At 32.7% G+C, this 25,545-nt stretch overlaps 3 protein-coding genes and 2 long non-coding RNA genes across 7 annotated transcripts in view; 3 read left to right on the top strand and 2 right to left on the bottom strand.

The window, feature by feature from the left end:
- LOC121119300 (aminopeptidase N) overlaps nucleotides 1–15,624 on the top strand; it is a 28,550-nt gene extending 12,926 nt beyond the window's left edge. Inside the window, exons 2-15 of one of the 3 annotated variants that reach the window (XM_040713931.2) lie at nucleotides 6,092–6,158; nucleotides 7,875–8,030; nucleotides 11,820–12,373; nucleotides 12,428–12,677; nucleotides 12,738–12,900; nucleotides 12,963–13,287; nucleotides 13,355–13,538; nucleotides 13,595–13,802; nucleotides 13,869–14,143; nucleotides 14,201–14,391; nucleotides 14,441–14,608; nucleotides 14,668–14,811; nucleotides 14,876–14,957; nucleotides 15,020–15,624. In XM_040713931.2, coding sequence (XP_040569865.1) covers nucleotides 6,096–6,158; nucleotides 7,875–8,030; nucleotides 11,820–12,373; nucleotides 12,428–12,677; nucleotides 12,738–12,900; nucleotides 12,963–13,287; nucleotides 13,355–13,538; nucleotides 13,595–13,802; nucleotides 13,869–14,143; nucleotides 14,201–14,391; nucleotides 14,441–14,608; nucleotides 14,668–14,811; nucleotides 14,876–14,957; nucleotides 15,020–15,160 — 2,904 coding nt within the window. In that variant the 5' untranslated portion in view covers nucleotides 6,092–6,095 and the 3' untranslated portion in view covers nucleotides 15,161–15,624. Of the gene's footprint in view, nucleotides 1–5,971; nucleotides 6,159–7,874; nucleotides 8,031–11,223; nucleotides 11,603–11,819; nucleotides 12,374–12,427; nucleotides 12,678–12,737; nucleotides 12,901–12,962; nucleotides 13,288–13,354; nucleotides 13,539–13,594; nucleotides 13,803–13,868; nucleotides 14,144–14,200; nucleotides 14,392–14,440; nucleotides 14,609–14,667; nucleotides 14,812–14,875; nucleotides 14,958–15,019 lie in introns of those variants that run through there. The other 2 variants (XM_040713930.2, XM_040713932.2) reach the window with 2 other exon arrangements.
- On the bottom strand, nucleotides 7,470–9,487 carry LOC139905897 (uncharacterized). The gene is made up of 2 exons (XR_011781020.1): nucleotides 9,118–9,487; nucleotides 7,470–9,064 (listed from the first exon to the last, which is right to left on the bottom strand). It is a non-coding gene; the product is annotated as an uncharacterized lncRNA (long non-coding RNA).
- Nucleotides 15,625–16,614: 990 nt separating the features above from the next.
- Nucleotides 16,615–17,521, top strand: LOC139905813 (uncharacterized). Its single transcript, XR_011780880.1, has 2 exons — nucleotides 16,615–16,752; nucleotides 16,810–17,521. It is a non-coding gene; the product is annotated as an uncharacterized lncRNA (long non-coding RNA).
- Nucleotides 17,522–20,590: 3,069 nt separating this feature from the next.
- nop5 (nop5 ribonucleoprotein) lies at nucleotides 20,591–22,942 on the top strand. Its single transcript, XM_040713862.2, has 2 exons — nucleotides 20,591–21,388; nucleotides 21,452–22,942. Exons 1-2 carry the CDS (start codon nucleotides 21,110–21,112, stop codon nucleotides 22,754–22,756), a joined length of 1,584 nt encoding a protein of 527 aa, XP_040569796.1. The 5' UTR covers nucleotides 20,591–21,109; the 3' UTR covers nucleotides 22,757–22,942.
- A 1,174-nt stretch (nucleotides 22,943–24,116) lies between these two features.
- On the bottom strand, nucleotides 24,117–25,381 carry LOC121119244 (uncharacterized). Its single transcript, XM_040713863.2, has 2 exons — nucleotides 25,023–25,381; nucleotides 24,117–24,942 (listed from the first exon to the last, which is right to left on the bottom strand). The coding sequence occupies exons 1-2, from the start codon at nucleotides 25,253–25,255 to the stop codon at nucleotides 24,342–24,344; spliced, it is 834 nt and encodes a 277-aa protein (XP_040569797.1). The 5' UTR covers nucleotides 25,256–25,381; the 3' UTR covers nucleotides 24,117–24,341.
- Between the last annotated feature and the right edge of the window lie 164 nt (nucleotides 25,382–25,545).

Raw genomic sequence — 25,545 nt, 5'->3', positions numbered from 1 at the left:
TAATGCCTAAGAATAATACAAAAAGTTGATTTAGATTTTGATTTGTTATTGGTTTTTATTAAAATACGATGATTAATTTATTTAAAAAAACATTTAAAAAATCGTGCTAGTTGTTAAATTGTAGAGGTCAAACCCTATACATATAAAGGGAGACTTTTACAAACAGTCCCCTAAATAAATAGAAAATAAGTGAAATCCGATTGAGCCGATTAGCAAAGTTTACGAATAACTTTTGAAGGTTTTGAGTACGTCCCCTATGGTATTGATGACCTGGGGCAAAAGTTAGTATTTTGCATGTAGCTCACGGATTTTTTTTTTTTTTTTTTTTTTTTTTTTTTTTAAGTCTTTATTTTACAATATATAGTACAAAAAAATACATTATGATAAATTGGGAAATTATATTTTGTAAAAATATAAATAAACATCTAAACTGCACGGAATTTCTTTTTGAATTTTGTCTCAAGACAGCTTAGCATGGATGAAGAATTTATAGGTGCTCGTTATGGTAGCTTCATTGTCCTTCTTCTAAACTATTCTTTACATGAAAACACCAAGGAGTTCATATGTGCATATTAGCAGTGATGTAAAAAATATATCCAGCCGGTATGCAAAAATAAAGGAAACTGAACAGAAACGTGATAATCTCGACAATTTGGGAAGTTTTTGTGAGAGAGTAGCTTAGCTGTCACAAAATTATATTAAATCAGCTGCAAACACCTATGAGATGAAGGAAATAAACACCGATATGGATCTTAAATTCTACTCCGAGTCCAATAAGGACTCACACTTATAGCCTCATAGTTAATTTTTCATACAATAGTGATTACTTCATACTTATATGTTCTCTCTTCAAGAATAATGATAACAGCTTTAGAAAATAAAAAATCTTGTCGTGTTTTGCAAACCATAAGGGTTTAATGTCGTTTTTGCACCAATTTTACACATTCAAAACGGAATGACTATGTGTTTCATACTATTGAAGGCTAACCTCTTCGTTTGGGATGCCTTTATCCGTTCATATCCGTTCATTTGGCTTCAAAATTCATTAAAAGACGTCTTTTATTTTATCTTTACATCGGATGGAGTCCGATGTTTGAAAAACATAATGACTTCATTTATTAATCTTTCAGATTCTGTATCGCTTCTCTAGTGCATTTGGGGAAGGGGGGAAAATAAAGTGAACCAGTTGCAGGATGAATAATTTAGATTAGGATAATTAATATTACTGATGATGTAATTAAATTAATCCAAAGGAGGAGACCTATTGGTAAATGAATTCCAGAGAGCGGTGTGGAGATGATTTTGGGAAGAGGGAGAAAGTGGGAAAAATTGCAAAATTAATTTTAAAATACCTAAAACTAATATCTACTATAATACAGATTTGTGTCAGTTCTTATGTATTCAGTCTAGTCCATTCTATTCTTAGAACCAGTCTTATCAGTCCTTGTGAACAGTCCTTACGATTGTCAGTCCTTCGGACAGTCAGTAATAAAGAGACTAAAAAGGAATAAGGAAACAAGATGGCTGAAATAAAAAGTAAACAAAAACTATGTACATGAATTATGTTCAGGATTCACGTAACCTCGATCAAAAAATATAGAATACACGTAGATGATTAGGACGTTGTATTTTTGTTTTAAAATAATTTTTATAATTTTTTAGAGCATAATTATGACTCAAGAACTATGAATTATGATTTTAATTAATATTTTATTTGTATAGTTAAATCTAAAGAAAAATACTTAACCTTGTTCGAAATATTCATTTCTATAAAACTACATTAGATGAATCTTAGTCAAAAGATGTGATGTCAATGAACTGAGCAAAAGAAGTTCAAGGCGCATACACAAAATTTTAGACCAAAACACAAATAGAGATACGAAATAACATTCTTGATTGATATACATGACTCCTCTTAGAACAGATTTAAAAAAGAAAAAATATATTAATTGACGTCATCAAGGACCGAACTGTATAAGGTTTATGACTGAAATGGAGCGGACCATGACTGAACTGGACGGGACTCCAGTCTTCTGTCCTAAATTAGGACCGACACAACATAACTCTTAAACAATATTATAGCTGTATGTCCCCTGATAAAAACGCTTAAGGTATTTATTTCAAAACGGTGACATATAGACTTTAGATATAAATTTTCAGTTGTTCAAAATTCTGAGTTACGTATCTAAGACTATGTTTAATTCTGAGCAGGACAAATTCTTGGGCTTTGAAGAGCAAGTTTTTTTTTTTTTTTGCTTATAAGTTCATAAGACAAGATCGATTCCCCGTGTCTCAAAGTTTTTTTAAATATGGCTTGTAGATTCAAAAATGCACCAAAAAAATTAAAAAAGAATTATTGTACTAACGGAAACAGGGAGCCCGTATATTGAATACGAATTAAAAAAGGGAATTGGGAAGAGGATTAGATAGTTAATCTTAGTTGAAAAATTAATGCTTTAGTCTTAGTATATATATTATTACTTTTTTGGGTTGTTAATTATAGATCGTACAATGTACATTAGAAATGATGAAGTTATTGGACAAGACTCAATGATTGTCGACCAAGCATTATCATAATATATTGAGAAATATTAGGTATTTTTGAAATTTTTAAGGGGTTTAAACCTTACCATAGAGTTGCCCGCAACCATACGTACCTCAATTAACCATCTTAGATAACTGCATGAGTATCGAATAAATAAAATAAAAGAGAAACCAAACTTGGTCAAAATTGGCTCAGATTTTTTCAAAGAAATTTAATTTTTGTCAATGGGTTAAGGATTTTTATAAAAAAATTCCCAAAAAATTTAATATTTGAGATTTTTTTTTCAAAAAATTTGTCATTTCATTTTTGAAATTTTGTTCCAAAACATTTAATTTTGCGCAAACAGATGTAAATTTTGGAACTAAAAAATTAATAGGTTTTGAATAGCTCTGACTTTTCAACTTTCTTTGTAAATAGCTTTGGATTTTTGAAAAAAAAATTATTGAAATTTTTTCAAAAAAATTAATTTTTTTGTTAATTGCTTTGATTTTTTTCCCCCAAAAAAATTTACGTTTTAAGAATAGATATGGATTTTTGAAAAAAAATTCCTAAAAAACCAAGCCTTTCCCAAAAAATAATCATGCCCCTGCTTAAGTAGGATGGGGGTATTATTTTATAAAATTTGATTTTGATAGTTGAGGCCCCCTTAAATATGAACTGAGGTCTTGTGGTTTCAAAAATGTAACTTTTTTTTTTTGATCGATCGATATTACAACCCAAGAAATGTCCTCTGGAGTTTTTCCCCACCTCGATCCTCTTTAAATTAAAGTTGATTCCTCGGTTTATACATTCCTTTTGGTATATTTTCCTCTTTCGATCCCGGGGCGTCCACAATTCAGCCTCTCCATTCCACTCCCTGAGGACACCCCTGCAACCTCTTATGTACATTTACATGGGATAAATCAAATTACCCCTTTGACAAAATTGAATTTTTTTTTAACAGATCAGACAGTCCAGAACTTCAATATGATTGAATTGGTAGCCAATTATTCTAACTCTGAACACAACTCTATCCACCTTTTCTGCAATGTTCGCCAGACTTTTATGATCAATCGTGTTATTACAAGGCAATGGTCTGAAATAAAAAGAACGCTTGCTAAAGGTTAAATATTTTTCAATATAACAGCATCAAGTGTCAGTGAACAAGCCTTAATCTGTTTGACTTGCTTAATTAACCATGACTTTGATCACAAGTCTCGTGAATTTTATATCCACATTTCACCACAATTAAATAGGTTAGTAGAAGTTGTTCCATATTATCTTCTTAAGCAAGAAGATGTAACTAATCACTTAGTTTGTAAAGTAAGGTGCTTTATCAACTTAGAATTCCTGAAAATATATTTTGTGAATGTGCCCTCACTAAGTTAACTCTGGTCGAGTATTTCCTTTCCTTGACTACATCGGCTAAAACAACTTATAGCAACAAAAAATTAAGGGGTTCAAAATTTATAGAAGTAATTATTAGATATAGATCGTTTACTTTTGCTACAAGCAGAGAAACTAGCATTCAAGTTTGTTTCCTAGGAGAAGTTCCATAACTGAAAGTATTTAGAAGAAGGTTCCAATAATACATTTGATGTAGCAAGTACATACTTTTAAACCTGAACAACCTATTTTTAGATGATACTTCCTGAATTGGACAAAGGAGTGAGTTTAAAATCAGAAAGGGGACATTTTTGGCTTGGGTGAATACGATGAGTCTGTATCCCACAACTGGTGATCATTATACGTATATAAGTGTAAAATTAAATATTTATATATACGGAGTTGATAAAATTAGATGTTAAGATTAGTTTATCTTAAGTAAATAGGCAAAATGCCAAACTTCAAAGGGTACTTGGCAAGGTTGTGCCCTTATTGTTCCAGAGATTCTAACGGTTCCGGTTCTTGGACCTCTAGAACCAGTACGGAGACCGCAATATATTGTCTATCAGTCTCGGTTCTTGTACTTTCGTTCCAATATAGAATATATAGAGAAAATACAATACACATTCTTTCAAAAAAGTACCAGGGATTGTTAATTTAAATTGCCGGCCCTGAAGGGCTTCAAATACTCTTTTTAAGGTCAGGGCACTGTCTTTCATTATGATCCAAAGTTTGAGCACGATTTCGCGACCTGTTTGCGTGGAATAGCTGGATAAGTCATGCTACCTCATTAGTACTCCACGATTTTTACAATGAACAAAATTATTGGACAAAGAGTTTGCTTTAAATTTTGCGAACAAAATTCCATGTGCTGCTGCGTTGAAAATGTTAGAAGAAGCTTTTGGTGAATCAGTTTTATGAAAGGCCTATGCATATGAGCGGTACAAAGCGATCAAGGAGAGGTGTGAGATTGTAGAAAGCATACCGCGTTATGGACGACCTTCGTCCTCTACCAACTCAAGGGAGTTATCATATTGCCTTAACATCAAACACGAGTCATTTGATACCATTATAACAGAAAATTTGGGCATGAGACGCGTTGCTGCACGTCTTGTTCCAGAAGAGCTGAACTTTCTGCAAAAACAGTACCGAGAGCAAGTACCTTCGGACATGCTTGATCGTGCGAATTCTTATCTAACGTTCATGGAACCCCCTATAACTGGTAATGAGACGTGGGTCTACGAGTGTGACATGCAAACAAGCTAACACTCATCAAAATGGGGGGTAAAAATCGAGACAAAACCGAAAAATGTAAAAATCGTTGAGCAGTAGTGAGATTGGCTGACTTCTCCAGCTGTTTCAAATATACCAGTCTACAGATCTTGCTCAAACTTGGCATCATTATTGCTCCAGGTCCGCTACTAAGCTTGTAGGGTCCCTATAATATAATAACTATAACATTTCTTAAGCCATGGTTTCCCAAACTTAACTATACCAAAGCCCTCCTACGCTAATACATTTTAAGCCTAAGGTCCCTTTATACAAATCATGTGTTGTACAATTTATGTGTAGACTGAAAGCAATCCTCAATTCTACATCTTCCAACCCCCGCCAAGCCTCCCCTCACGGCCCCCAATTTGAAAACTTTTGTCTTAAGCAACCTTAGTTTTCGAGGCACTTGTTGGAACTTAGAGCACTATGCACTCTGCGTATAAGGTACCTACAGTCTTACTTGTATCTAATATATAAAAAGTATCCAGACCGATAAAGCTGAACCGAGACTAAGACCGAAACTGTTGAAATGAATGAACCGGGACCGATAAAACCACTGAAACTGAATCGGATACAACCTTGCACAATTCTTTTATCCTGGGTTGATACTACAATGTTAAGACCCCCCTCCCCATTACCTTAAGAATGATGACGTCCGTACCCTGAACTATGATGTAAAATTTTTTAATTTCTTGATAAAATTATACACTTTCCGCAATGGGGCTTTTTTTTCTTGAATTCGTACAGAGAATTATTTAAAGGAAAAAGTAAGATGATAAACTTTAATTACTCTGCAAATATTGATCTAGGATATAAATTGACATTAAAAAAAATCTAACGCTTCATTCCTGATATTTCCTCCTTATTAAAAAGTTATCCTAATTTGTTCTTCTTTTATTCACATTTTAGCTTCATGGGGAACGAGGAGAGCCCATCCAAATTTAGATCGGACAATGGATTGTTTATCAAGAAGAAGGTAAGTGGTAACAAATCAATCATTGGATGCATTCCTCATTTTCCTTCTAAAGCCATATAGCATTTTGAAAAACAATGTTGTATTTTTTTTTACACTGACTTTTATATAAAAAGATCAATTTTCTGTATCTTTAAAAACCCTCCTTATAAAAATAGGTCTGTTTCCTTCTGTCTTCTAGTCCTTACATAAGGCCTGAGATCCCTTCGAATGCTCCATGGGTGGTTTCTCCCCATGGGACCCACCCTGATGGTAGTAGGACCAGGGGCGGCTTAACCGTGTGAAGGGCTGGGGCAAGTATACATATATGTGCAGAACCTTTTTCTTTCTTTCATTAAAAAAAAATATACAATTTTTAAGAGTATACAAGGCTGGTCAAAAAAGTTTCGGACCTAACAGGACATTTTTTCTGATTTTTTCATTTATTTTTCTACATAGTCTCCTTATAACTCTAAACACTTATCCCAACGATACTCTCATCTATGTAACCCGTCCAAATAGTACTCTGCATTTTTTTCTGCAAAATAATTGTTAATTATTCTGAGTTGGATTGACTTTGAAACATCAAATTTTAATATAGCCAGCTTTTATATGTCTGCTATTGTATGAATCTATTACAAAGTTAAACTTTCAAAAACAAATCTTTAAATTCAGCTCGAACCTCGATTTTGTCCATTTTCTGATAATCACTCACATCAACTCACTCAAAGACTCTTTTATAACAACTGCACCTGCCAAAGTATATACTTTCTTTAGAAAAACGTCTGCAAGAAATGTCTTTTTATGTAATATTTATCAAAAAATGTCCTTTTTTTTAACAAACTTTTCTTAAGAAAAATGTCAACAGGAAATGTCTTTTTTTTCAATGGAAATAAACAAATGCTTTTCTTTTTTTTAAATCTTTAAATATTCTAGTGCTAACTCCCTATCAAATTATCCTCTCTTACGTCATTTTTTCTACAACCATTTAAGTATTTAGTCAATAAATAAATTTGCCAGATGGAACTTAAAATCTCGGTTGCATCAAGGTTAATAGAAATACAAAGTTAGACCATGATGTAATCGGCTTACTAGAATTTTCAATTTGATGTATCGTACCAACTGCTGGACAAGACAGGCAGATTTAAAAAAAAACACACACAACCAATCATATTCTATGACGTAATTATTAAAAAGTGTGGTGGAAGTCAAAAATCAGTCGTACATGCGTTGTGGTATAACCTTGTATTTCTATTAACCTCGGGTTGCACTTATGTTACAAGTAAATTGTAAGGCAAACAAATTAAATTTATTAAATTTCTTTCTTTCTCTCTCTTTATACTGACGTCATTGGGCGCATTTGTTTGGATATATGTGATACATAAAAAGTAAGAAAACTGGTAATTACAATTTGTTCTATCCATTGATTTCTTATTTAGGTTTTTCAATGATTCTCTATCGTTATATTCCTGCAGTTGGGGTCCTAATGATGTCAACCACTATGCTAGTAAACTTCCAGTGAAAACTGAAAATCATTGCTGACTAACCTTGTTATAGTTTAATAGCAGGGGTGTTTTGTTTTTTTTTGACAAATGCGGGTTTCTCATTCTCAAAAATTTAAAAATCAATTACTTATTAAAAGTAAAAATAATTTTCTTAAAATTTATAATTGAGTCGAATGCATCTGCATGATATATTTGTACAATTATCCATGAATAAAAATTATTTTTGTTTCAACAGACTGCCTATATATTAATAGCCGGAGTACTGGCTTCATTAGTTGCTGTTGCTTTGCTAACATACTACATTGGAGTCAATGGTTCATCATCTACTGGAACAACAACGGAAGGGGAAGGTGGAGGAGATGATACAGACACACCAAAGCCACCTGCAAAAGTAATGAATGATTATCAATTATAGTTAATTATCTTCCCTTCCCATATTAGGGGGTAAAGCTATAAAAACAATTTATCAATATTTGTCCAAATTTAGTAGGCTGCAATATTTAAAAAAATGTTCGCTAGGGACCACTAAGAGTGCAATGAAAACTACTACACAACCATCAAAAATTCACTTTAATAATTGAATTTGCAAATAAATTCTGTAAAGTGTAAGAAATAATTGCTCTGACGCTCTATCGAGTGATCCATTCAAATCTGAATGCTTTGAATTTTAAACTTCGACAACATATAACTTACAATAGAATTTCAACAAAATTAATACTATAAATAGATGTATCTCTGAGCTCTCTTTATCATTAATGTAGCCGTCCTCAGTGGAAATTAGGTTTTCCAGGGGGCAGCGGAAGGCCCAGCACACGTTGCAGATGTAGTCCTCTGTCATGGTGTCTATGTGCTGGCTTACAGTAGCTTTAAAGGCCTTGGTATTTAATTGACAGACACTGACGGCCTTCCCTTCGACATGCACCCAAAGGTGGACTTGAGGGGATTGGCCTGGACTATATTCTTTAACTCCTCCAGGTCTAGTTTGGCCTTTATGGCAGGGTCATTCTTCCTCTCAAAGGTTTGGACTTGCTAACAGCGTAGACAGTGGTCCTGAAAATGCCCAAATGCTTGGAGTACAGGAATGAAAATTTGTCGATTATTTTCTATTGCCATTTTCTCGACTTGTATGTAAGCAAGAGAACTCAGGGTTGTCTTATAATGTAAATAATTGTTTATGCTTTAATATATCTAAAATGAACTAATTTCAATTATTCAATCTTAAATAATAATTAGTATTAATTGAATTAGTAAGTGTTCAGATTTCAATGGACCATTCGGTACTAGAGGCTAGAGGAGATCAGATCTCATTAAATAAAATGCTACAACTCTGTCTTGTATCAATCATGAACCGTTATAGTATAATTACGGGATGAAGATAATAGGTATTATAGAGATGAACTTCTTTGCCAACAAATCCATGAATTCCTGAAACAGAAAATTACTATAAACAATAACCATACATAGAAAATATATCTTACAATCTCCAATGATTGTCTAACCCTACGTAGAAACTTTTTCGAGCAATTGTGATCGATCAAGTCGAGGCCCTCTCCTCCTACTCCGATAATAAGTTTTTCGAACTTACGAACTTATTTCCTTATTATTAAAAGGCGGTGATAATTTATATTCAAATGTTCAGTATCGCTGTGTCCAATTTCGAAATAGAAAGAGAAAGTATGACGTGCAGGAAAACTTATAGAATATCAATCATCACTGGAGGTGCTAATTGTGAGCCTTCTGGGCATCTTAAAAAAAGACACCGAAAAACAATATGGTAACCCTGATGACTTGAATAATGGTTTGGAGAAGATCAGCTTCGCTTTAATAACGTTTCATTATATCAGCTTCAGTCATGTGTGACAAGGGAGGAGGTAGAGAAGGAAAAAAACAAGGACATGGCCAAGAATTGCTCCAATGTGGATTCTCAATTATACCCGGAGTCCAACAAGAACTTAAAATTATAACAATACAACAACTCATCAAATCTTTGGGCGGAGCAAAAAAATTTAATCTTTGAATTTTTTTTTTTTTAAACTAAGCGTTAGACCTGATAACCCTGTAATTAATCATTGGTGTGTATTCATTGTAGTTTTTTGTAGAGTCATTCTCAACAGGTTTTTTGATAGTTAAGGTATACATATAATCAACGATGAAAATCCAGTGTAGAATAGGCATGTTAAAAAAAAAGAAACCGAAAATAAAGATTGTAACTAGAGTTGATACTCGATCCAGCACCGATTTTTTTTCCCCCCGGTTCGGTCTAAGTGATTTTTTCTAGACCGATTTTTCGGTACAGACCCCGGTCTCAGACCCTGAACCAATTTATTTCAGTCTCACTTTGTAGACCGAATTTTTTAGATATCATATATTATGAGGGACCCTTTTTTTTCTAGATCAACTGTCATTCATTTTTTTGAAAACAATGACAACAGTGCAGGGTAGGTTCTAGAACAAATACTGAATACATGTAAGAGATGTTGGGATCAAAATTAATACGAACTATCTCTTTTTAAACTTCGTATAACGTTATTATACTTGAAAAACATATGATGTCATGTATTAAACAATTTATCTGTAAAACCGGTCTAAACCGACATTTTAGTACCGAACTAGACCGAATTTTTATATATGACCGGTCCAGGCCGAGCTTTTTTGTTGGTCCGAACTAATTCGATTCAACAAAAAATATAACGGTCTCAGACAGGTCTAGGATTTCCAGACCGAAACCCACACTAATTGTAACCCTAACCATTTGAAGAATGTTTTGAAGGGGAGAAATAATAATGCTGTTGACGTTACATAAGATCAATTACAATCAGCTGTGACAAGAGAGGAAAGAGAAAATAATATATAAGCAAGGATATTTTCTAGAATTAATCCGATATTGCAAGGTTAATAGAAATACATATTTCTATTAACCTTGCGATGTCGATCCCCAATTTTTCTCTGAGTCCAAAAAGGACTTACAATTATAGGTCCGCAACAAATCTTCAGAGTTACGCTCCGTTTTTTATGAGCCACTCAGGAATTAAATATTAATGACAACTACTAAGGAAAAGAAAATTCCTTCTTCAAATCACCAATTCCAAAAAAACGGGCCAGAAAAAAATACACCGGATTTTCACCACTTCATATAATACTATAAACCTGTAAGTGAAGACTCAGGCGCGCCCGCTACAAATGGGGCAGAAGAACTGAGAAATTACTACAATAACATAACATAAGTTCATAAGGCAATTTTTCATATTTTTATGATAAAACTATTTATTAGATTCAAATAGTCAAATATATACCTATACCTAAAAAAGAGGCATGTAATAGGCTGGAATTAAATAATTTTATAATAGCTGCGATTTATGAATTTCACAGCCCCGGTTTTTTTTATATAGGTATAGGTTTGACAATTTAAATCTAACAAATACTTTTTTTTCCTTAAAAATGTTACAAATGGTCGACTTAAAGTGGACTTATGAAGCTATGTAATGTCTTTGGCCATTGTTGTAATGTCTTAGTTCTTCTATCCTATTTGTAGCGGGTGCGCTTGCATTCGTTTACAGGTTTCTAGTATTATATATGGTTAAGGCATTTACATTATTATGCAAAGACTGGTCACTCGCTGTTCACTTACTATGTAATGCAAATTGAGAGCAAATACATAATTAATTATCTGATAGGGGAAGTAGAGTTCTTTCAACACGCCTGTAGTAACCATATGGATAGAGGGAGAGAGAGAAATGTAGAGAGAACTATATAGCTAGAAGTAGAGAGTACCTATCAAAGAAAATATGTATTCAGTAATTCGATGATCATTAAAATTCTATGCAACTATAAATAACGTTTAAAGTGGATTCCTTATTTAGTTGTCGAAAAGCCGTGTGTGAAGTCAACATGATCGCTTTTCCCACTTACTTCTTTGTTTTCTTAATATTCGTCATACAATTTCATATTCCTCTGGGGTCAAACGTACGTAATCACTAATTATTATTAAGTTTTAAATTTTGTAGGAACCATATGTTTTGTTTAGTTACTCATATGTACTTGAGTTTCTCCCCATACTGTTATAATTAATAATATTATTAAATAAAACTAATAATGAATTATTATCAAGTATATTTTATATTATACCATTCAGTTGTTAAAAAATGCTCACAATTATAGTAAACTTTTGGTTATTCCACAGATTACAGATGTACGACTTCCAACGCATTTAAAACCCGAGCTCTACGTTATTAGATTACTTCCCTTCTTAGAACCTGGTAACTTCACAATCGATGGGCACATTAAAATTGATTTCAAATGCATTGAAGATGGGTCCAAAAACATTACACTTCATAGTTTTGATATTGATGTTAATACGGAGTCATTGGTGGTGAAAAAGAAAGGATCAGATACTCCTATAGGGGTTGAAAGTACAAATTATGACAAGGAGCGGGAATTCTTCATCACTATTTTGAGTGAATCTCTTGAAAAAGGAGTTGACTATGAAATGGAAATGAAATTTACTGGGATTCTTGGTGATAACCTGAAGGGTTTCTATAGAAGTTCGTATAAGACTGAGGATACAAATGAACTTGAATACATTGCTGTTACTCAATTTCAACCCACGGATGCTCGAAGAGCCTTTCCTTGTTTTGATGAGCCTGGACTCAAAGCAAAATTTAAAATAACAATTGGTAGGCTCCCTGACATGGAGTCTATTTCCAATATGCCGAAGAAAAATGAAATTAAAGGATTGTAAGCATTCATATGATTTCTTATCTCTTTTGCTATAATGTGTAAATTAATTAGGGATAGATATACGGGATATGTTTTTGATGAATTTCAAGAATCCAAACCCATGAGCACTTACTTGGTAGCAATGGTTGTTTCTAAATTTGAACACAGGGACGAACTTACAGAAAATCAAGATAAAACAAAGTTTAGAATTTGGGCGAGAAAATCAGCTATGGATCAAACAGGATTTGCAAAAGAAATTGGACCTAAAATTCTAAAGTATTTTGAGGATTTTTTTGGAGTAAAGTATCCATTACCAAAGCAAGTAAGATGCTGTGATTTTTTTATGATGAACTTCATTTATAATTAAATTATATTTTCTAAGGACATGATTGCCATTCCTGATTTTGCTGCAGGTGCAATGGAAAATTGGGGTCTCATAACATATAGAGAAATTGCTTTACTTTTTAAAGAAAAAGTTTCTTCAATACTAAGCAAACAAAAGATTGCAACTGTAGTCAGCCATGAATTGGCTCATCAATGGTTTGGTAAAATATAATGCAATATATACCCTAACTCTTTTAATAATTATTCTATTATAATCTTGTAGGAAATCTTGTTACTCCAAAATGGTGGACGGACCTTTGGTTAAATGAAGGATTTGCCTCATATGTGGAATATCTGGGTGTTGAAGCAGCAAGACCGGAATTAAAATTTATGGATCAATTTGTTTATGTGGATTTACAACATGTTTTTGGAATTGATGCATTGGAATCCTCACATCCTATATCCATCCCTGTTAAGAATCCTTCTGAAATTAATGAAATCTTTGATAAGATATCCTACTCTAAGGGAGCTTCAATTATAAGGATGATGCAGCATTTTCTAACAATGGATTCATTTAAAAAGGGTCTAACAAAATACTTGACAGAGCTGTAAGAAATTATATACTTTTTAATCAACATAAATATGGTTCATTTTTTCTTTTATTTCTTCATGAAGTAAATTTGACGCGGCTGAGCAAGATGATTTGTGGAGACATTTGACTGAGCAAGCTCATATTGATGAGAAATTACCTAAAACTGTCACCGTAAAAAATATAATGGATACATGGACTCTTCAAATGGGATATCCAGTGGTCACAATTACGAGGAACTATGAATTGAATACTCTTTCCCTTACACAAGTAAGGATATTATAATTATAACTTATGATCGAATGAATAACTATGACTTTTTCTAGGAAAGATTCCTTCTGAATACTAATGGAAAAAGCAATGATACTCATAATTACAGTTGGTGGATTCCTCTTACCTTTACAACGCCTGGAAGAGACTTCGACAATACATATAACGAGGCTTGGTTGAAAAAAGATGAAAAATCAAAACAAATAAATCTTCCAATAGATATTAAAGCTAATACTCCCGTTATTTTTAATATTCAAGAAACTGGTAGGTTAATTGAGATTTAAGAATAGCTATGCATTGAAATTTTATTTCATTATTATTCCTAAAAAGGCTATTACAGAGTCAATTACGATGATAATACCTGGAATCTCATCGTCGATAATTTAAAAACAACACACGAAGACATCCATGTCACCAATCGCGCACAAATCATTGATGATGCTCTCAATCTTGCTAGATCTGGAAGATTAGATTACAATATTTCACTTAGTGTCACATCTTATTTGGCTAAAGAAAATAATTATGTGCCCTGGTCTTCAGCTCTTACGGGAATGTCCTACTTGGAAAAAATGTTGAGAAGAACTGCTGCTTATGGAAATTTTAAGGTAAATAATATTTAGGAATAAATTATAATTTAACTTTTTCTTCATTTTATTTCATAGGAGTACATTAAAAAACTTATAACACCGATTTACAATGATTTAGGATATGAACCCAAGGACACTGATAACCATCTTGAAAAACTTCTCAGAGTCAAAGTAATTGATTGGGCATGTAAAGTAGGACTTGAAGATTGCTTGAATAGAGTAAAGGGAGATTTTGATACATGGAAGGCATCTCCTGATACCAACAAGTAAATGTCTTAATTTGATAATATTAATTAATCCCTCTCCTTCGTATAGAATAGGGGTTGATATAAGATCTAAAGTATATTGCTATGCCATTGCTGAAGGGAGTCAAGACGAGTGGGAATTTTTATGGAGACAGTATCTCCAATCAGATGTTGCAAGTGATAAGGTTATTATGCTTTCTGCATTGTCATGTACCAAGGAAATATGGCTTCTCAATCGGTATATATATTGTGTTTATTTGAATTGGCTTAAACCGAAGATCCTAAATTTGTTTATAGATATTTACAAAGAGCCATTGATCCAAAATCAGGAATAAGGAAACAAGATGGTAACGGTATCATTTCATCAATTGCCCGTAAAACAATTGGAAGAGATCTTGCCTTTGACTTTATTCGTCAAAACTGGGATAAAATCGCTAATTAGTAATTAATTTATTATTAAGTTGTGTGGGATTTAAAAGTTAATAAGTTTTACTTATACTTTCAGTTACTCCCGTGCTGCTTTTTCATTTTCTGGAATTATTCAATCCATTATGGCTGACAGGAATACGGAGTTTGAACTTGAAGAGGTTTGATTATATTATAGTTATTATCATTAAGTAGAAATGAATAATTATTCACCTTTTTGCAGCTACTTCAATTTAAAAAATCTCACGAACATGAGTTTAGTTCAGCAACTCGTACCGCAGAGCAAGCTATTGAAATAACGAAGAATAATATCGCCTGGATGGACTCCAGCTATAAAACCATTCAAGAGTGGTTGAATAAATGACGTGTTAAATATTAATTTATATTTCCTGTTATGTAAAAGGTTACATTATCTCATACTTTTGTTACAAATAGAACTATTTGTACAGGTTGCCATGATAATTCATCTATTAAATTTACGTTATTATTTTCACCATTTGACAAAAATATTTATAATTAATTAAGAGGCAGCAGGTCACACGCTTCAATCCTATGTCATTATTTTTTTGCGACTTTGCATATCATAATATGCAAATCATTCAACATAAGCAAAGATAATGAATCTCCAAGCTAACATTATAATTCATGTATGAAACCTTGGCTTATACAGCTAAAAGAAAACCCTTTCTCTTATAATTGTTTTTTAGGAAAATCACGCAAAATAATTATTCTTCTATCTATTGTTTATACGTACGTACGTATAATTTATAATTCCCATTTTTGTAATATTAGGGTACATTTTTGAAATAAATATTTTTTGTATAGTTATTTAGTACTAGTCGAATATTTTATTTGAACTTCTTTGGTAGTCAATGAAAAAAAAAATCCAGATAGTAATTAGTAATTTAGCTCATAATTTATTCTATAAAAGAGCTCGGATTATTATAACTTATATGTACAAAATTATACTTTGTATATGTAATTTGATGCAGATGTAAATACTACCAAGGTTAATTTGAATACTACAGCAATGAGTTCTACTAATATCTGGAGTGGACTAAAAGTCAATCACATAACCTCATGAAGTGGGAAATGTATTTTTTATGCTTAAAAGGCAAAACCTAATAGACTTTGTACAATATTACAAGCTTTTTATTTCATCATCATCAGAGAATATATGTAAAGTCACGTGCTACAGCTAATATCTCTTTCATAAAGGCAACCTTTTTTAACTGAAATAACGAAGTTTTTGATTAAAAAACTTGCGTATAGGAAGTGTTTCAATCTGGGAGAGCTACATTTTTCTACAATTCAATTACCAAAAGTAATGTTTAGATCAAACATTTTATCCGTTAAAGTTAGGTGTCATCTTTTTGGCAAAGGATATAACTACAATATATATATATATATATCGATTCCCTCTTCTCCCTTGATACGTCATGGCTATTTTATAATGTATTTTTTTTTATAAATAAACAATGTAATGTTATTCTATACATACGTTCTGTTTCCAAAAGAACAGGAATATAATTTCATGTTGATCCCTCGTCGTTCATTTAATATATCTATTGCCCATTTTATTATTTCTATGAAGAAATTTTGGCTATTTCTTCATATAAATAATATAGTAACTTATCATAACTACTCTTTTAATTTAATATTACTAAGTAATATTATAATATGGTATGGAATAAAATACTATGTCGATTTTAATAATATGTAATTCATTTTAAAAATGATGAAGAAATAATATGACAGTGATAGACAGCGAATATATAAGATATAAATAGCGCTGGTATTCGGCTAACTACCAAATAATTTCGGGCCTTTTTTCTGTTTCTTTTTGAAGAAAAGGTTGCGTGATACAATAAAAATAACGACGTGGTAAATCTTTAATTAAGAAAGAGAGTGAGTAGAAGACAGTATTCAGTGGGTGACATTTTCATTTTTTCACAGGTTATTTAAGGTTGAAATATCATTTACTAATATAATATAATTTATTTTTTTTAACAGTCAAATTCAAATTAAGAAAGTACATTCCTAGGATGGAACATTGGACATCGGTAACTGTAAAATTATAAGGAAATTACTTCTTAAAGGGTTAATCGAAATAGAATATATTAATTCTTGTTCTTATAATTATAAATGATAAAAATAAAGTTAATGTCGAGAATTTTATAAGCTATAATTATCTTAACGTGTGTACTAGGGTATCTCATATTTTGTATAGATGAAAAAAAGATGTTTGAAAAGTTTCACTCTTCAAAAACGGTTTCTGCCATTTGAAAATGGAATATGTCAAATTGAATTTATTATTAGTTAAGGGATTGAGATGTCTTAGCATTAGATTTATAATGCTGAATTTTAAAAGTATCATTAAAGTTCCTTCCGCAATACGTTATAAGAAGAATATAGTCTTCAATTTCCATTTTGAAGAAAAAAAAATTGTTGGACAAAGAACTAATCCGGATACATAAACGATCACAAAAACTGTGCTGACCTTCAAATCGAATCAAATAAGTATTTGTGTAGGTGTATTATATACATGGATAGGCTGTCAGGAACCCCTTCTATTGTATCCTAGAGTAAATTTTGATATATTTAACCTTTAATTCTATTAAAAGAAGCTGTATTAAATCATTGGAAGTAAATCGCTCAATATAAACAATTTTATAAAATATAAATAAATTTATTTAATATATATAAAATATACATTTAAAAAATATGCTGTATCATTGATCACAACATTACGGTATTCAATTGAAAAATTATTTGGTTTTGGGAAAAAAATTTCAAAAAATTAAATTTTTTCGAAAAAAGAATTTAGAATAACGCCAAAATAGGGGAACGCTTACAAGCCTGTAAGCCTTACAATTATATAATGATTTATGGGTAAATTAGAGAGTATGACTTACAGTCATATTTTCAAAAACACGCAACCTCTTCAAATATTCAACTATATTGTCTAGCTCCCTCAATAAATTATAAATAATTTGACCTAGGAGAGGAATGGATTGTAATCTCTACGAGTAGAAATATTGATTCTCATAGAAGAGATCTTAGTCTGTCCTAGAACATATTACAATCATGATCTCTACTAGGAAAATCAACGATTCTACTGGATTTAATCACTACTGTGGCATACACATAACAGTATTTGGTATATTTTTGAATAAATAATAACACAAAAATACCTTTAAAAAAACTAAATAATAACATAAAAATATATTTAAAAAACTAAATCTTAACACTGCAATTATTTATTGCATACATATGCCAGAAAATTAATATTTTTTTATGGGCGTAACATTGCCTATGATTTAATATATAAAATTAATTTATGAAGCATTATTACACAAAATATAACTTCAGAAGATTTTATTAAGTGTTCTATAAATGGTTTGTTGTAATTATATTTAAAATAATAGTAATCTAATGACAGCTTAACAAAATGAATGAGTACAACCTCTAACAAAAATACTTTTATAACAGATTTATAACACACTACTATCTATGATATTATTATTACATAAACCAAAATTAATTAAAAATACTCAGTGATGAAATGAAAACAGCATGGACACAATAATGTTTAATTTAATCAATAAATTTATCACCATTAACCATTCGATCCTCTAGTTCTCTTTCATAATTAATTTTGTATAAAAATATACGTTATACATATTTACTATCCTATTGTATATCCTTTCGGAAAAAGATGACTCCTAACTTTAACGGATAAAATGTTAGATCTGAAGTTTATCAAAAACTTTTTTATTTCAGTTCAAAAATACGGGCTCTGTGGAAGATATATTATTTGTAGCACGTGATTTGAGTTAGATTCTCTGATCGATGATAAAAAGGGTGTAATATAGTACTTAATAAATTAGATTTTTCAATTTGCTTTTTAAGCATAAAAAATACGGTTCCCCCTACATGAGGTTAGACTGGGAGTTCCTATATTTAGTATATATGTATATAGTAATCCCTGTGTTAAATAAAGTGAGATGGACAAAGTGAAGCTAAAAGAGATACTGACACTCTAAAGTTATCAAAAGGTAGTGTTTACACCATCATACACGAACATTTGGGTTTGAAAAAGCTGTTTTCCGAATGGATGCCACGTTTGCTCACACCAGAGCAAAAACAACAACGAGCAGATGATTCAAAGATCTGTTTGGAGATATTCACGCGAAATAAGGAGTTTTTGCGTCGTATATAACAATAGATGAAACATGGATTCACCACTTCACTCCCGAATCAAAACGTCAGTCTGTTGAATGGTGTGCAGACTCTGTATTTTGGGATTCGGATGGAATTTTATTCATTGACTATTTGGAACATGAAATAACGATCAACAGCGACTATTATATCGGTTTGTTGGATCGTTTGAACGCCGAAATTACCCAGAAAAGACCTCATTTGAAGAAAAAACAGTTACTCTATCACCAAAACAATACGCCCTGTCACAAGTAAATAAAAACAGCCTCAAAATCGGTCGAATTGGTTTCCAATTGCAACCGCACACACTGTATTCTCCAGATTTGACCCCCCAGCGACTACTTGCTCTTCGCAGAACTCAAAAAGATGCTCCGTGGAAAGAGATTTGGCTCAGATGAGGAAGCGATTGTCGAAACTGAAGCATATTTTGAAGGTCTTGATAAATCGAACTACACCTTTGGTAACGAGAAACTGGAGAAACGTTGGATTGATTGTATCGTTCTAAAAGGAGATTATATTGATTAATAAGAATGAATTTTTGTAAAAAAAAGTTGTTTTCCTATCTAGGCCCGGGACTTATTGAGCGTGTAAAGGAACATATTTTAGAATTTTTACTATTCAAACTCTATCTTATAATAAGATATTGAGCTTTTGAGTACAATGACGACCCCTTCCAAAAACAAATATATTTTAAAATTTAAAAATAGTACTACAGGTGTGCACGTCTAAAACTGTACACTCCTTTAAATTTTACGCCATGCACATATTCGTGATTTTATTAAGTTGAAACCGATTTATAATTCGAGGCAAGGGTTTTGACTAGTTTTAAACAAAACTCCAGTTAAATCTAAATAGCAACAGTGAAACAAATGCCAATAAAATGGAGAGACGTCGAGTCGCAATTTTGGAACTTTCCGCGCGGGAAAAAACTCCCATTGATATTGCCAAGGTTCTGAACTACAGCCGCACTACCGTTTACAGCGTGGTAGCCAAAGGGACTCCTGAGGCCACCACAAGATATAAGTCAAGGCCTCGAAGGTCGGACGAAATGGTTGCTGCCGTGAAAAAATATGTCGAGGACAAGAAAGGCAAGGTTACCTTCAGTGGCCTCTCCAGGGAGTTCAACGTGAGCAGAACGACCATGAACCGGCTAGTTAAGAAAGATCTTGGCCTTAAGGCGTTAAGAGAGCCCCTCGTCAAGCCCTCAAGTCTGTAGACAAGGAAAAACCCCTAAAATTTGAAGGAGTGTTCAGTTTTAGACGCGCACACCTGTATTTACTTTAGTAACAATAGGTACTATCAACTAGTGGGCTGAGAGCCAAATTATCGAAAATGAAATATTTACTCTACAGAATGAAGCTTGGAAACTCCATTCTTTCATTATAAATAATTGCCGTTTTCCTACTTTTACAGTAAAATGTATCTGAGAAATTAATTTCTACCGTCCAAATTTCTTTATTTATAACTATAAACATTAGACATTGGACTTTTACTTGCAATTTTGGAGTTACAAAAATTTGGCCCTCAACCTTAAAACTGATTTTATGCCTTTTTTCGAATGAAAAGTTGTGTGATATCAATAATAGAGTTCTAAAATTTATACTATAATAAAAGAGCCAATGAAACAATTAGTAAGTTATGAAATAACTTCGAATTTTAGATTATATTACGTAACTAAATGTTATTAATCCAGAAGAAGGAGAAGTAACCATCTACGGCAGATTGGTAATTACTTAATAATAATGTATTAATGAATTGATCAATAAATGCTACAAGTCTCAATCGACGGCTCCGGCGTGGAGATTTTAAAATTTACCCCCCCGAATAAGTCTTTATATTCGTCTTTTCCTCCTAATAGCCAATTGCTAGGCTATTAAGCTAGGAAGAAAGAGTAAGAAGTATTCTGATTGGCGTAGAGAGTTATTTTTTCGTAAAATCAGCTGTCGTGAGAAAGTAAATAACAAATAATAAACGAGCGACCACGCTTGCTATGTGTATAATATTTATTGTTTCTTCATTATTGTTGAAGTAGTTTCTGCGTGCTCACCACGTGCGTCTGGTAGAATAATAGTAAATCTCATCAGTCGTCGTGATGTTGGTACTCTTTGAGACCGCGGCAGGATTCGCCATATTCAAACTTCTGGATGAGAAGAAGCTCAAGAAATCCGAAAACTTGTTTGAGGACTTTAAGACTCTGAGCGATGCCAAGAACGTGGTCAAACTTAAGAAGTTCGGTAAATTCGAGGATACAACGGATGCGCTGGCCTCTGCTGCGGCTGCCGTGGAAGGGAAATTGTCCAAAGGCTTGAAGAAGTTTCTTAAGAAATTAGAGATAAGTCCCAGCGAGTCCCTCGCCATTGCGGACTCGAAGGTATTGAAATAATAAGAAGAATTAATTTTGAACATGAATTAAATTTCTATCTTTTGATTTCAGCTTGGAAACGCCATCAAGTCGAAATTGGGCGTGAACTGCGTTTACTCCTCGGACATTGAAGAACTAATGCGATGCATCCGTTCTCAGATCTCTGGTCTCGTTTCCGAGGACATGAAGGCCATGTCCCTTGGTCTTGCACATTCCCTCTCGCGCTACAAACTCAAATTCAGCCCCGACAAAATAGACACTATGATCGTACAAGCCGTTTCCCTCCTTGATGATCTTGATAAAGAACTCAACAACTACATCATGCGCTGTCGGGAGTGGTATGGATGGCACTTTCCAGAGATGGGAAAGATTGTTACGGATAATATTGCATTTGTACGTGTTGTTCAAACCATTGGAACAAGAGAAAAGGCGGGACATACGGATCTCTCTGACATTCTACCCGAGGATATTGAAGAAAAAGTCAAAGCGGCTGCTGAGATATCCATGGGCACGGAGATAGCAGATACTGACATGCTTAATATTCGCCACTTATGTACACAAATCGTCGAAATTCAAGAATATCGTACACAACTCTATGAATATCTTAAAAATCGAATGTTGGCCGTTGCTCCCAATGTAACGGTCCTTGTTGGAGAGCTTGTGGGAGCAAGGCTCATGAGTCACGCTGGTTCTCTGATGAACCTGGCTAAACATCCTGCCTCCACCATTCAAATCCTTGGAGCTGAAAAAGCTCTTTTCAAAGCTCTTAAAACGAAACATGATACCCCCAAGTATGGTCTTATTTATCATGCTCAAGTAGTTGGCTCTGCCTCTTCCAAATTAAAAGGTAAAGCTTCACGAATGTTAGCCGCCAAAGTGGCGTTGGCATGCCGTGTTGATGCACTTAGAGATGATGGTTCTAGCTCCACGGATCTTGGTATTGAGACTCGTGCCAAAGTTGAAGCCAGAATTAGACAACTTGAAGGAGGCTACTCACATAAAATATCTGGGAATAAGCGAAATTCTCAGAAATTTGACAAATATGAAAACAAAAGTGAAGTTATTGAGTATAAACCTGCCGGCGACTCCACCATGAAAATCAAAGTAGAGAATGGAAACTCTGAGCCCCAAGTGAAAAAGATCAAAGTAGAGGATGATGCCTCTGAGGAAATTCAGTCTGAAAAGAAGAAAAAGAAAAAGAAGAGGAAGCTTGATGAGGAGGAGACGGAGACGATCGAACCCTCAGAAAAGAAAAAGAAGAAAAACAAAGATGCTAATGGGGATTCCGATGAAATCGCTGTTAAAGAGGAAGTCACAGAAAACGGCGAGAAAAAGAAGAAGAAGAAAAAGAAAAAGATCAAGGAAGAATCAGACTAAGGATCTCATCTGATCATTAACTTGAGTTTAAACTATACTTAAATACCTATATATCCATGGATATAATAAGTTCATATCGAGTTATTAATATTTGAATTCCAGATGCTTTTGTTATTTTAACCTCATCTTTCCGTACATCGTGTATCTTATGATTTAATTAAATATATATATATTATATATACTTTACGACTGTTGGTCTTAGTGCTTAAGTTTTTCTGCCTCTAGTAAAATTTGGGGTCATTAATATTTGAAATTTACTAATAATCAAGAATATTAGAAAGACTAATTTAAAAAAAAAAGAAGAAGATTAAACCATTATTTATCTACTCTTACACCTATTTTCGGGTTGAATTTTAACATAGGTATCTGGTGCGTCAACACATGAATAATTTTGGGTAATTATCTAGTAATGGAGCAATTCCTAATATATTTTTTGACTTCATAATTGCATATAGAATCTTTTTTTGTATGACGTGTTAATTAGGATATTTTCGTTTTGGGGGCTAAAACAACCAAGTTTATAACACAGAAAAACCATTTTTTTCCATTAATATTAAGGAAAATCGTGAACCATTGGATGTCGAAATGAGAACAAAAAATAGAAATACTTAAACCTTACGATGCTTTCATGAGGTCTAAATGTATTAAAAATATGTTGTTAGATCTTGATTCAATCTAATTTTCATCTTGTAGATAAAAATTAACTATTATAATGGAAAGAATAAGATATTTGTCTTTAAATTTTCTCATCCCAAGACGATATAAATAATGTACAAATCTAGCCATTATTAAGGATTTTTAGTTCATATTGCTTTAATTTAATTCAAATATCACTGTTTATAGTGGAATCAAGTATTGTTCAGTACAAGTGTCAACTATTTTTTTTTATTCATAAAGACATTTGATGGAGTTTTATCAAGGCTTATTGGAAATTTGTACATTTATTGTAGTAAATTATCAACTTTGAGCCACCAGGATGGTGTCTCCTTCAAATATGATACAATGTAGGAAGTAAATGAAAATGCCCTATACTGCTAATCCATTAATTATAGTTTTAAATCATTCTTTCAGTGTATGGAACATTATATGTCCAAGAAATTTATCTTTCAAACAAAATCTATTAATGATATATGAAAGGGAATTTTTCAACCTTAAGGTAATTTTTAGTGGCTTCGATGGATTAATCAGAATATAGAAGATAATTAGTTCAATAATACAACAGAAATCTTGACTCAATTTTTGGAAAAACATATAGCTTGCTTTATTGCTGACGAACTACATGATATGTATTTATCTACCTGCTTAGAGGTGCATTGGGATTGCGTCAGACTCTTAGTCATTGAAATATAATACTACAACATTTATGATGAAAATAAACTATATTTGGCACAAAATACACTTAATTAAATGGCTCAGCATCCTTTAATATAATTTCAATCAGAATGAATTTAGAAAAATTCATCTTTCTCTATGAGTTTGGGCACAAGACATAAGGTGGCTTCTCTATCGATTCCATACACTTGGCAACCACACCTTTTATATAGAGATTAACCTCTTAATTCAAATATTATTTCTTCTTAATTCTTTAAGATTGTCTAACAAAAAATTTCAATTCCTCACGTTCTTCACCATCATCCTCGGACTCCATTCGAGAAAAAAGTCTATTTCTAAAAGTGGCGATATAATTGGGACGAACACGAACACGAGAAGTAGGTCTAGCTTGCGTAGCATACTTAAATACGGCCCATAAGATTATAATTCCAGACACAAAAGCCAGAACCAGTGCAATTTCTAATAAAATAGAAGCAACTTCCGCTGGAGGTACACAATGGCAAGCTCCAACATTGAAATCAAAACTATATCCAGTAGGGCATATTGGCCAAGAGTTAGGATTTTGACACATACATTCACATGTTTGAAAATTCCAAAAATTGCCCTGCTTTAAGCAATTACCACGTTTTGAAACATCTCTACATGCACATCGACACTCTCCTGGTAGATATACTCGAATATCCATTCCCGTATCGGTGCATTCATCGGCCGTAATGGAGCATCCACAACCACAGGTGATGTGATCTTGAACAATTACACTAGAACAGATAGGGGATATAGTTCCATCAGGATTTGAGCTTCTTGGGAAGTAAAGTACATCCACGTTTCGATTTATGATTTGTTTCGCTATACAACTGACATGATAATAATATTTTTTTTTAATTAAATATACTTTAAATGAGCATATAATTAATTTTTAGCTATGATACCTTACTTGTTACTAAAGCATGAGCCTTGACATCTTTTAACAGACACATGCGTCGGTTTCATGAGACTGTATGTGTCATTAAAGGGATAGTCGAGAGGAATGACGGTTTCAATGGGTCGACAACTAAGAATACGACTTAGAATCATCTCTTGTTGTTTCGCAGAGCATGTTTCAAAATTATTTTGAGGTGATACCCATGATATTTGGAGGGAAAGTAGAATAAATAGATTCAGCAACATTTTCACAGTGGTGAAGAATGAACATGACTATTGGCTTGAAATTTTTTAAAGTCATATACTCATATTATTTATGTACTATGGCAAGGAGTGCGCTTTAAAGGCAGTCCTCAATACCTAAACAGACTAAGTATAGTATCATGTGAGATCTATGTTCTATGTAGAACGTAGAATCAATTCATATTTAACTAGGTAGTACCTAATGTATTATTAACAAGCAATTATACGCACAAAACAAAAAAGATATTGATGTACTTTCTGGGTAAGAAAAGGCTTCACCCTGAAATTAGTTA

Source organism: Lepeophtheirus salmonis, chromosome 6 (assembly GCF_016086655.4).
Source record: "Lepeophtheirus salmonis chromosome 6, UVic_Lsal_1.4, whole genome shotgun sequence".
Classification (NCBI taxonomy): Eukaryota; Metazoa; Arthropoda; class Copepoda; order Siphonostomatoida; family Caligidae; genus Lepeophtheirus; species Lepeophtheirus salmonis.
Note: the sequence above shows the minus strand (reverse complement) of the source record. Positions and strands in the feature narration are given on the sequence as shown.

Excerpts from the sequence above, each read along its gene's own strand:
- nop5 (XM_040713862.2), top strand. The coding sequence starts at position 21,110 with ATGTTGGTACTCTTTGAGACCGCGGCAGGATTCGCCATATTCAAACTT. Across the intron at positions 21,389-21,451 it reads TCGCCATTGCGGACTCGAAG|CTTGGAAACGCCATCAAGTC; the intron begins GTATTGAAATAA and ends TTTTGATTTCAG.
- LOC121119244 (XM_040713863.2), bottom strand. The coding sequence starts at position 25,255 with ATGTTGCTGAATCTATTTATTCTACTTTCCCTCCAAATATCATGGGTA. Across the intron at positions 24,943-25,022 it reads GGCTCATGCTTTAGTAACAA|TTGTATAGCGAAACAAATCA; the intron begins GTAAGGTATCAT and ends TTATCATGTCAG.